Genomic DNA, 12,978 nt, shown 5'->3' with positions numbered 1-12,978 from the left:
ATAATATAATATAATAATAAGTCTTATATATATATATAATATAATAATAATAATAATAATAATAAGTCTTATATGTCATATAATATAATAATAATAATAATAATAATAAGTCTTATATGTCATATAATATAATAATAATAATAATAATAAGTCTTATATGTCATATAATATAATAATAATAATAAGTCTTATATGTCATATAATATAATAATAATAATAATAGTCTTATATGTCATTTATGTGCATCATTAACAGAGTTCAAATAAAACTAAGCCTTGAATTATAATAGCTGCCAAAGGCGTAGGACAATTCCAATTTTCAAGCAGCCTTCACAATCTTTTTCACCGTAACTTTTTCATTTAAGTTTAACAGTAATCGCTGAATAATTTGCAGACAGAGATTGACGAATAAACAATTAGCATAGGATGGATGGATGCTAGATAGATCATACTTCCAGTAGGTTTTTAGTACCAAAACAATAGATTATTGTTCTTGTACAGCTTAACGACGATTTGAACAAAACAATTTCTTCTGTTGTAACTAATCTCTCACTATGATGTCATCGGTAATGCATGTGTTTCTATAAATACACAAAACAACTCATTCAAGTTTTTTGAAACATGATCCATTCATTTTTAGCTGTTTGTGTGGACTTTGAATCAGGGTAGATCCTGTGTCTAGTTCACTGCACATCACAGTCCTTGTTCTCGTAGTTCAGTTATCAGCCTTGTCCTCTGTTCTGTACACTCCACTGTGGAACTCCGGGACTCTCCACTCTAGAAGTCTGGAACAGTTCAGTCCTTGTGGTCCGTTGGTGGTAAACAGAACCTTTATGCTACCAGGCCGAGTCTGGCGATCTTTGCCGAGAGGAATGAGTGGAGGATGAAGACGATAGGCTTTGGGCACGAGTGGAGGTCCAGCTGCTGAACATAGAACAGGAGAGAATGTTAGATGTTACATTCTAGTTCTAATGGTGAGTTCTATTATATTACAGTTTCATGAGTTCTAATGGTGAGTTCTATTATATTACAGTTCCATGAGATCTAATGGTGAGTTCTATTGTATTACAGTTCCATGAGATCTAATGGTGAGTTCCATTATATTACAGTTCCATGAGATCTAATGGTGAGTTCCATTAGTTCTATTATATTACAGTTCCATGAGATCTAATGGTGAGTTCCATTAGTTCTATTATATTACAGTTCCATGAGATCTAATGGTGAGTTCCATTAGTTCTATTATATTACAGTTCCATGAGATCTAATGGTGAGTTCCATTAGTTCTATTATATTACAGTTCCATGAAATCTAATGGTGAGTTCCATTAGTTCTATTATATTACAGTTCCATGAGATCTAATGGTGAGTTCCATTAGTTCTATTATATTACAGTTCCATGAAATCTAATGGTGAGTTCCATTAGTTCTATTATATTACAGTTCCATGAGATCTAATGGTGAGTTCCATTAGTTCTATTATATTACAGTTCCATGAGATCTAATGGTGAGTTCTATTATATTACAGTTCCATGACTTCTAATGGTGAGTTCTATTATATTACAGTTCCATGAGATTTAATGGTGAGTTCCATTAGTTCTATTATATTACAGTTCCATGAGATCTAATGGTGAGTTCCATTATATTACAGTTCCATGAGATCTAATGGTGAGTTCTATTATATTACAGTTCCATGAGTTCTAATGGTGAGTTCCATTAGTTCTATTATATTACAGTTCCATGAGATCTAATGGTGAGTTCTATTATATTACAGTTCCATGAGATCTAATGGTGAGTTCTATTATATTACAGTTCCATGAGATCTAATGGTGAGTTCTATTATATTACAGTTCCATGAGATCTAATGGTGAGTTCTATTATATTACAGTTCCATGAGATCTAATGGTGAGTTCCATTATATTACAGTTCCATGAGTTCTAATGGTGAGTTCTATTATATTACAGTTCCATGAGTTCTAATGGTGAGTTCTATTATATTACAGTTCCATGAGTTCTAATGGTGAGTTCTATTATATTACAGTTCCATGAGTTCTAATGGTGAGTTCCATTATATTACAGTTCCATGAGATCTAATGGTGAGTTCCATTAGTTATATTATATTAAAGTTCCATGAGATCTAATGGTGAGTTCTATTATATTACAGTTCCATGAGATCTAATGGTGAGTTCCATTAGTTATATTATATTAAAGTTCCATGAGATCTAATGGTGAGTTCTATTATATTACAGTTCCATGAGATATAATGGTGAGTTCCATTATATTACAGTTCCATGAGTTCTAATGGTGAGTTCTATTATATTACAGTTCCATGAGATCTAATGGTGAGTTCTATTATATTACAGTTCCATGAGTTCTAATGGTGAGTTCTATTATATTACAGTTCCATGAGATCTAATGGTGAGTTCCATTATATTACAGTTCCATGAGATCTAATGGTGAGTTCCATTACTTCTATTATATTACAGTTCCATGAGATCTAATGGTGAGTTCTATTATATTACAGTTCCATGAGATCTAATGGTGAGTTCCATTAGTTCTATTATATTACAGTTCCATGACTTCTAATTGTGAGTTCCATTAGTTATATTATATTACAGTTCCATGACATCTAATGGTGAGTTCTATTGTATTGCAGTTCCATGAGTTCTAATGGTGAGTTCTATTATATTACAGTTCCATGAGATCTAATGGTGAGTTCTATTATATTACAGTTCCATGAGATCTAATGGTGAGTTCCATTATATTACAGTTCCATGAGTTCTAATGGTGAGTTCTATTATATTACAGTTCCATGAGTTCTAATGGTGAGTTCTATTATATTACAGTTCCATGAGTTCTAATGGTGAGTTCTATTATATTACAGTTCCATGAGTTCTAATGGTGAGTTCCATTAGTTCTATTATATTACAGTTCCATGAGATCTAATGGTGAGTTCTATTATATTACAGTTCCATGAGTTCTAATGGTGAGTTCTATTATATTACAGTTCCATGAGATCTAATGGTGAGTTCTATTATATTACAGTTCCATGAGTTCTAATGGTGAGTTCTATTATATTACAGTTCCATGAGATCTAATGGTGAGCTCTATTATATTACAGTTCCATGAGATCTAATGGTGAGTTCTATTATATTACAGTTCCATGAGTTCTAATGGTGAGTTCTATTATATTACAGTTCCATGAGATCTAATGGTGAGTTCTATTATATTACAGTTCCATGAGTTCTAATGGTGAGTTCTATTATATTACAGTTCCATGAGATCTAATGGTGAGCTCTATTATATTACAGTTCCATGAGATCTAATGGTGAGTTCTATTAGTTCCATTATATTACAGTTCCATGAGATCTAATGGTGAGTTCCATTAGTTCTATTATATTACAGTTCCATGAGATCTAATGGTGAGTTCTATTATATTACAGTTCCATGAGATCTAATGGTGGGTTCCATTATATTACAGTTCCATGAGTTCTAATGGTGAGTTCTATTATATTGCAGTTCCATGAGATCTAATGGTGGGTTCCATTATATTACAGTTCCATGAGATCTAATGGTGGGTTCCATTAGTTCTATTATATTACAGTTCCATGAGATCTAATGGTGAGTTCTATTATATTACAGTTCCATGAGTTCTAATGGTGAGTTCCATTAGTTCTATTATATTACAGTTCCATGAGATCTAATGGTGAGCTCTATTATATTACAGTTCCATGAGATCTAATGGTGAGTTCTATTATATTACAGTTCCATGAGATCTAATGGTGAGTTCTATTATATTACAGTTCCATGAGTTCTAATGGTGAGTTCTATTATATTACAGTTCCATGAGTTCTAATGGTGAGTTCTATTATATTACAGTTCCATGAGTTCTAATGGTGAGTTCTATTATATTACAGTTCCATGAGTTCTAATGGTGAGTTCTATTATATTACAGTTCCATGAGTTCTAATTGTGAGTTCTATTATATTACAGTTCCATGAGTTCTAATGGTGAGTTCCATTATATTACAGTTCCATGAGATCTAATGGTGAGTTCCATTAGTTATTTTCTATTCCAGGTGTAGTGTTCTGAGAGTAGAACACATCTAAACAGAGTTATTTTCATAAACAGCAGAGGGACTTGCAGGACAGTGTTTCAGTATGCCCATGTATGACTCATTTCCTGTTTAACGTATAGGGGATTCTGTGGAAACGTTTCCATCTTTACTTGTTTGTGTTCATTTAACCGGGTCGAAGTCGAGCAAAAGAGAAACTGCAATGAAATATGAGTCAACTGGGTGTTTTTATCCTCCATGAAATACGGTCTCATGTAAAGTCATCAACTAACAGAGACGGTTGTTTAGAGTGATCCTGTCCCTAGTAGAAACAATGGTCCCGATAGGTGAATGATAACCAGGTTAATGTAGGGGAAAGGTCACATGGTGGATCTACTGTAATGTGGAATATCAAGAGGAGGATGCCTTGCTTCTTGTTTTTTTTTTAAACACACTTACAATTTCACCCTCTTTTCCACTGAAATCCAGGAAGAGCATCCTGACCCCGTCGTCGGAGGACATCTTGAGGCGTTCGAAGGGGTAGCAGAGGAGAGGTTTGGCTTGTTTCTGGTTCCCCTGGTCCACCTGGTCCTCCCCCTTCTGCTCAGCCAGGACAGAGAAGCCCTGCTCGTAGTGGATTACCAGCCTGCACTCCTGGCCCTTGAACACACAGCCTGGAACAGGACAATAGAATGGGGTAACTCCTGGCCCTTGAACACACAGCCTGGAACAGGACAACAGAATGGGGTAACTCCTGGCCCTTGAACACACAGCCTGGAACAGGACAATAGAATGGGGTAACTCCTGGCCCTTGAACACACAGCCTGGAACAGGACAATAGAATGGGGTAACTCCTGGCCCTTGAACACACAGCCTGGAACAGGACAACAGAATGGGGTAACTCCTGGCCCTTGAACACACAGCCTGGAACAGGACAATATAATGGGGTAACTCCTGGCCCTTGTACACACAGCCTGGAACAGGACAATAGAATGGGGTAACTCCTGGCCCTTGAACACACAGCCTGGAACAGGACAATAGAATGGGGTAACTCCTGGCCCTTGAACACACAGCCTGGAACAGGACAATAGAATGGGGTAACTCCTGGCCCTTGTACACACAGCCTGGAACAAGACAATAGAATGGGGTAACTCCTGGCCCTTGAACACACAGCCTGGAACAGGACAATAAATGGAGTAACTCCTGGCCCTTGAACACACAGCCTGGAACAGGACAATAGAATGGGGTAACTCCTGGCCCTTGAACACACAGCCTGGAACAGGACAATAGAATGGGGTAACTCCTGGCCCTTGAACACACAGCCTGGAACAGGACAATAGAATGGGGTAACTCCTGGCCCTTGAACACAGCCTGGAACAGGACAATAGAATGGGGTAACTCCTGGCCCTTGAACACAGCCTGGAACAGGACAATAGAATGGGTAACTCCTGGCCCTTGAACACACAGCCTGGAACAGGACAATAGAATGGGGTAACTCCTGGCCCTTGAACACAGCCTGGAACAGAACAATAGAATGGGTAACTCCTGGCCCTTGAACACAGCCTGGAACAGGACAATAGAATGGGGTAACTCCTGGCCCTTGAACACAGCCTGGAACAGAACAATAGAATGGGTAACTCCTGGCCCTTGAACACACAGCCTGGAACAGGACAATAGAATGGGGTAACTCCTGGCCCTTGAACACACAGCCTGGAACAGGACAATAGAATGGGTAACTCCTGGCCCTTGTACACACAGCCTGGAACAGGACAATAGAATGGGGTAACTCCTGGCCCTTGAACACACAGCCTGGAACAGGACAATAGAATGGGGTAACTCCTGGCCCTTGAACACACAGCCTGGAACAGGACAATAGAATGGGGTAACTCCTGGCCCTTGAACACACAGCCTGGAACAGGACAATAGAATGGGGTAACTCCTGGCCCTTGAACACACAGCCTGGAACAGGACAATAGAATGGGTAACTCCTGGCCCTTGAACACACAGCCTGGAACAGGACAATATAATGGGGTAACTCCTGGCCCTTGAACACACAGCCTGGAACAAGACAATAGAATGGGGTAACTCCTGGCCCTTGAACACACAGCCTGGAACAGAACAATAGAATGGGGTAACTCCTGGCCCTTGTACACACAGCCTGGAACAGAACAATAGAATGGGGTAACTCCTGGCCCTTGTACACACAGCCTGGAACAGGACAATAGAATGGGGTAACTCCTGGCCCTTGAACACAGCCTGGAACAAGACAATAGAATGGGGTAACTCCTGGCCCTTGTACACACAGCCTGGAACAGGACAATAGAATGGGGTAACTCCTGGCCCTTGTACACACAGCCTGGAACAGGACAATAGAATGGGGTAACTCCTGGCCCTTGAACACACAGCCTGGAACAGGACAATAGAATGGGGTAACTCCTGGCCCTTGTACACACAGCCTGGAACAGGACAATAGAATGGGGTAACTCCTGGCCCTTGAACACACAGCCTGGAACAGGACAATAGAATGGGGTAACTCCTGGCCCTTGTACACACAGCCTGGAACAAGACAATAGAATGGGGTAACTCCTGGCCCTTGTACACACAGCCTGGAACAGAACAATAGAATGGGGTAACTCCTGGCCCTTGTACACACAGCCTGGAACAAGACAACATACTGCTGGGTGAATAAAGTTCCACTAATCTTTCAGTATTGTTTAAACTGTACACACATCCCAAATCAAAGGGGCAGCTAGAGAACAGCTAGGAACAGTAGGAAGGGAGGACGCAGGATTCCAACCACTGTCTCCAGGCTTGCAATATACACTATGTTCTTGTGCTGGGAGTGTTGCTACTAGACCCCAACAAGCTATGTACTGCTAGGTCATTCCTGAACCTTATACTTCCAGCCTGTAACAGGACAACAGCTGGGTGAAAACAAGGCCCTGTTCTGGCTGTATATTAGGACAACTGCTGCTTGCTGCTAGTGGGTGGGAAATTAGTTCTGGAGCAGATGTCAGCCATTTTAAATCCAGATAAGGGATTTGGCTTGTATTCGTACTTAGACAAAAAACAGACAAGGCTGTATTTCACATTTGTTGTTTTTCTAATCAATCCCTTTTAAAACTACCATTTATGTCCCTGCTTTGCCTGTTTTATTTTACTAGGCAAGTCAGTTAAGAAAAAATTATTATTTTCAATGATGGCCTAGTAACAGTGGGTTAACTGCCTTGTTCAGGGGCAGAAAGACAGATTTTTACCTTGTCAGCTCGGGGATTCAATCTTGCAACCTTTCGGTTACTAGTCCAAAGCTCTAACCACTAGGCTACCTGCCGCCCCTACACTCTAACCACTAGGCTACCTGCCTGCCCCTACACTCTAACCACTAGGCTACCTGCCGCCCCTACACTCTAACCACTAGGCTACCTGCCTGCCCCTACACTCTAACCACTAGGCTACCTGCCGCCCCTACACTCTAACCACTAGGCTACCTGCCGCCCCTACACTCTAACCACTAGGCTACCTGCCGCCCCTACACTCTAACCACTAGGCTACCTGCCGCCCCTACACTCTAACCACTAGGCTACCTGCCTGCCCCTACACTCTAACCACTAGGCTACCTGCCGCCCCTACACTCTAACCACTAGGCTACCTGCCGTCCCTACACTCTAACCACTAGGCTACCTGCCGCCCCTACACTCTAACCACTAGGCTACCTGCCGTCCCTACACTCTAACCACTAGGCTACCTGCCGCCCCTACACTCTAACCACTAGGCTACCTGCCGTCCCTACACTCTAACCACTAGGCTACCTGCCTGCCCCTACACTCTAACCACTGCCGCCCCTACCTATAGATTTTTTAAAATATATAATGTTGTACTCTTTGAACGTCTGATTCCTTGTCTGTCCCATATACAATACACTGATCTGTGTGTCAGATATATCGATTCCCATGCTGTCAATCCCAGCCCTCGACATTGCTCCATGCTCATCAGACAGGATCTCCTGTGCTGAGAGCAGGATGGACCAGCTCTATTGGATCAGTGTCAACAAGATACTTCTGAAACCACTTTACATGTGTTCCAGTAAAGCTCTGCCAATCCCTCTAAGGCTTGTGTGGCTCTCTGTGAAGCGGTAACAGCCTTTTGTAAAGACTCAAGCTAAGATGGAACACTTTACTGATCAACACACACTGTTTCTTGGAAAGGCAGTTTCACAAAGGACTTATCTTCTTTAGAGGGTAGTCCGAAAGGTATTGTTGTGTTAAAGGCATTGTCCGTATCATATCGTCCTCATATTGCTGTCACAACAACATTCTCTTAATACTGACTTAGAATTACCTGTGGGAAGAAGTTGTATGGAAAGGTCAGAGGTCAAACTAACATGTACCCAACACTCTCAGGTGTTTGTGTTTTTTCTGTTCCACAATAAGGAAATACTACTCCCTACCTGAATGCTTGACCTGTGTGACTCCCACCACTTTCCCACCAACAGGGAAACACACACACAAAGATGCTTTCAGTCAGACACAAAGACCCTCCTTTCAGAGTGGCAAAACACAGAAACCTCCCCAAGGAAAGCAAGGTGGATCCAGTTTGGTTACTATAACTACCAGAATCCTTAAAAGGTCATTTACGGACTTTTGAGTGATTTCTAGCCCTGTAGGATCTGTGAGTCCTAGTTTATCCCCAAGCTCTAACCCTGTAGGGTGTAGGAGTAGTTTATCCCCAAGCTCTAACCATACAGGGTCTAGGAGTAGTGTTTCCCCAAGCTCTAACCCTGTAGGGTCTAGGAGTAGTTTACCCCCAAGCTCTAACCCTGTAGGGTCTAGGAGTAGTTTACCCCCAAGCTCTAACCCTGTAGGGTCTAGGAGTAGTTTACCCCCAAGCTCTAACCCTGTAGGGTCTAGGAGTAGTTTATCCCCAAGCTCTACCCATGTAGGGTCTAGGAGTAGTTTACCCCCAATATCTAACCCTGTAGGGTCTAGGAGTAGTTTATCCCCAAGCTCTAACCCTGTAGGATCTAGGAGTAGTTTATCCCCAAGCTCTAACCCTGTAGGGTCTAGGAGTAGTTTATCCCCAAGCTCTAACCATATAGGGTCTGAGAGTAGTTTATCCCCAAGCCAATGTCTATGTTAGATTTCTTTCCCACACGTGACATACAGTATGATATTCAGTATAGGGGTCACTCCTTGATAGAGAGCCCTTCTCCTGCGTGTGTGCTTTAGGTGCTTAAGTTACAATATTAAGCAAACACAACAGTGATGACATCATAAACCCCTATAGTCAACAGTCTACCAAGCAAACACAACAGTGATGACATCATAAACCCCTATAGTCAACAGTCTACCAAGCAAACATAACTGTGATGACATCATAAACCCCTATAGTCAACAGTCTACCAAGCAAACATAACTGTGATGACATCATAAACCCCTTTAGTCAACAGTCTACCAAGCAAACACAACTGTGATGACATCATAAACCCCTATAGTCAACAGTCTACCAAGGAAACACAACTGTGATGACATCATAAACCCCTATTGTCAACAGTCTACCAAGCAAACATAACTGTGATGACATCATAAACCCCTATAGTCAACAGTCTACCAAGCAAACATAACTGTGATGACATCATAAACCCCTATAGTCAACAGTCTACCAAGCAAACACAACTGTGATGACATCATAAACCCCTATAGTCAACAGTCTATCAAGCAAACACAACTGTGATGACATCATAAACCCCTATAGTCAACAGTCTACCAAGCAAACACAACTGTGATGACATCATAAACCCCTATAGTCAACAGTCTACCAAACAAACACAACTGTGATGACATCATAAACCCCTATAGTCAACAGTCTACCAAGCAAACACAACTGTGATGACATCATAAACCCCTATAGTCAACAGTCTACCAAGCAAACACAACTGTGATGACATCATAAACCCCTATAGTCAACAGTCTACCAAACAAACACAACTGTGATGACATCATAAACCCCTATAGTCAACAGTCTACCAAGCAAACACAACTGTGATGACATCATAAACCCCTATAGTCAACAGTCTACCAAACAAACACAACAGTGATGACATCATAAACCCCTTTAGTCAACAGTCTACCAAACAAACATAACTGTGATGACATCATAAACCCCTTTAGTCAACAGTCTACCAAGCATACACAACTGTGATGACATCATAAACCCCTTTAGTCAACAGTCTACCAAACAAACATAACTGTGATGACACCATAAACCCCTATAGTCAACAGTCTACCAAGCAAACACAACTGTGATGACATCATAAACCCCTATAGGCAACAGTCTACCAAACAAACACAACTGTGATGACATCATAAACCCCTATAGTCAACAGTCTATCAAGCAAACACAACTGTGATGACATCATAAACCCCTATAGTCAACAGTCTACCAAACAAACACAACTGTGATGACATCATAAACCCCTATAGTCAACAGTCTATCAAGCAAACACAACTGTGATGACATCATAAACCCCTATAGTCAACAGTCTACCAAACAAACACAACTGTGATGACATCATAAACCCCTATAGTCAACAGTCTACCAAGCAAACACTCCTGTAGCTCAGTTGGTAGAGCATGGCGCTTGTAACGCCAGGGTAGTGGGTTCGATCCCCGGGACCACCCATACGTAGAATGTATGCACACATGACTGTAAGTCGCTTTGGATAAAAGCGTCTGCTAAATGGCATATATTATTATATTATAAACCCCTATAGTCAACAGTCTACCAAGCAAACACAACTGTGATGACATCATAAACCCGTATAGGCAACAGTCTACCAAGCAAACACAACTGTGATGACATCATAAACCCCTTTAGTCAACAGTCTACCAAGCAAACACAACTGTGATGACATCATAAACCCCTTTAGTCAACAGTCTACCAAGCAAACACAACTGTGATGACATCATAAACCCCTTTAGTCAACAGTCTACCAAGCAAACACAACTGTGATGACATCATAAACCCCTATAGTCAACAGTCTACCAAGCAAACACAACTGTGATGACATCATAAACCCCTATAGGCAACAGTCTACCAAGCAAACACAACTGTGATGACATCATAAACCCCTTTAGTCAACAGTCTACCAAGCAAACACAACTGTGATGACATCATAAACCCCTATAGTCAACAGTCTACCAAGCAAACACAACTGTGATGACATCATAAACCCCTATAGGCAACAGTCTACCAAGCAAACACAACTGTGATGACATCATAAACCCCTATAGTCAACAGTCTACCAAGCAAACACAACTGTGATGACATCATAAACCCCTATAGTCAACAGTCTACCAAGCAAACACAACTGTGATGACATCATAAACCCCTATAGTCAACAGTCTACCAAACAAACACAACTGTGATGACATCATAAACCCCTATAGTCAACAGTCTACCAAACAAACACAACTGTGATGACATCATAAACCCCTTTAGTCAACAGTTTATCAAGCAAACACAACTGTGATGACATCATAAACCCCTATAGTCAACAGTCTACCAAGCAAACACAACAGTGATGACATCATAAACCCCTATAGGCAACAGTCTACCAAGCAAACACAACTGTGATGACATCATAAACCCCTATAGTCAACAGTCTACCAAGCAAACACAACTGTGATGACATCATAAACCCCTATAGTCAACAGTCTACCAAGCAAACACAACTGTGATGACATCATAAACCCCTATAGTCAACAGTCTACCAAACAAACACAACTGTGATGACATCATAAACCCCTATAGTCAACAGTCTACCAAGCAAACACAACTGTGATGACATCATAAACCCCTATAGTCAACAGTCTACCAAGCAAACACAACTGTGATGACATCATAAACCCCTATAGTCAACAGTCTACCAAGCAAACACAACTGTGATGACATCATAAACCCCTATAGTCAACAGTCTATCAAGCAAACACAACTGTGATGACATCATAAACCCCTATAGTCAACAGTCTACCAAGCAAACACAACTGTGATGACATCATAAACCCCTATAGGTAACAGTCTATCAAGCAAACACAACTGTGATGACATCATAAACCCCTATAGTCAACAGTCTACCAAACAAACACAACTGTGATGACATCATAAACCCCTATAGTCAACAGTCTACCAAACAAACACAACAGTGATGACATCATAAACCCCTTTAGTCAACAGTCTACCAAGCAAACACAACTGTGATGACATCATAAACCCCTATAGTCAACAGTCTACCAAACAAACACAACAGTGATGACATCATAAACCCCTATAGTCAACAGTCTACCAAACAAACACAACTGTGATGACATCATAAACCCCTATAGTCAACAGTCTACCAAGCAAACACAACTGTGATGACATCATAAACCCCTATAGTCAACAGTCTACCAAACAAACACAACAGTGATGACATCATAAACCCCTATAGTCAACAGTCTACCAAACAAACACAACTGTAGTCAAGTCTATCAAGCAAATAACTGTGATGACATCATAAACCCCTATAGTCAACAGTCTATCAAGCAAACACAACTGTGATGACATCATAAACCCCTATAGTCAACAGTCTACCAAGCAAACACAACTGTGATGACATCATAAACCCCTATAGTCAACAGTCTACCAAACAAACACAACAGTGATGACATCATAAACCCCTATAGGCAACAGTCTACCAAGCAAACACAACTGTGATGACATCATAAACCCCTATAGTCAACAGTCTATCAAGCAAACACAACTGTGATGACATCATAAACCCCTATAGTCAACAGTCTACCAAACAAACACAACTGTGATGACATCATAAACCCCTATAGTCAACAGTCTATCAAGCAAACACAACTGTGATGACATCATAAACCCCTATAGTCA

At 40.8% G+C, this 12,978-nt stretch overlaps 1 protein-coding gene across 3 annotated transcripts in view; it reads right to left on the bottom strand.

Moving 5' to 3' along the window:
• Positions 1-220: 220 nt before the first annotated feature.
• LOC124025745 (beta-1-syntrophin-like) overlaps positions 221-12,978 on the bottom strand; it is a 56,579-nt gene continuing 43,821 nt past the window's right edge. For 2 of the 3 annotated variants that reach the window (XM_046339080.1, XM_046339082.1), the window contains exons 6-7: positions 4,507-4,721; positions 221-923 (exon numbers count right to left, since the gene is read on the bottom strand). In XM_046339080.1, coding sequence (XP_046195036.1) covers positions 831-923; positions 4,507-4,721 — 308 coding nt within the window. In that variant the 3' untranslated portion in view covers positions 221-830. The remainder of the gene's footprint in view (positions 924-4,506; positions 4,722-12,978) is intronic. The other variant, XM_046339081.1, reaches the window with a different exon arrangement.

This window comes from Oncorhynchus gorbuscha, unplaced genomic scaffold (genome assembly GCF_021184085.1).
Source record: "Oncorhynchus gorbuscha isolate QuinsamMale2020 ecotype Even-year unplaced genomic scaffold, OgorEven_v1.0 Un_scaffold_2404, whole genome shotgun sequence".
Taxonomy (NCBI): Eukaryota; Metazoa; Chordata; class Actinopteri; order Salmoniformes; family Salmonidae; genus Oncorhynchus; species Oncorhynchus gorbuscha.
The sequence above is the reverse complement of the archived record's forward strand: the minus strand, read 5'-3'. Positions and strand labels throughout refer to the sequence as shown.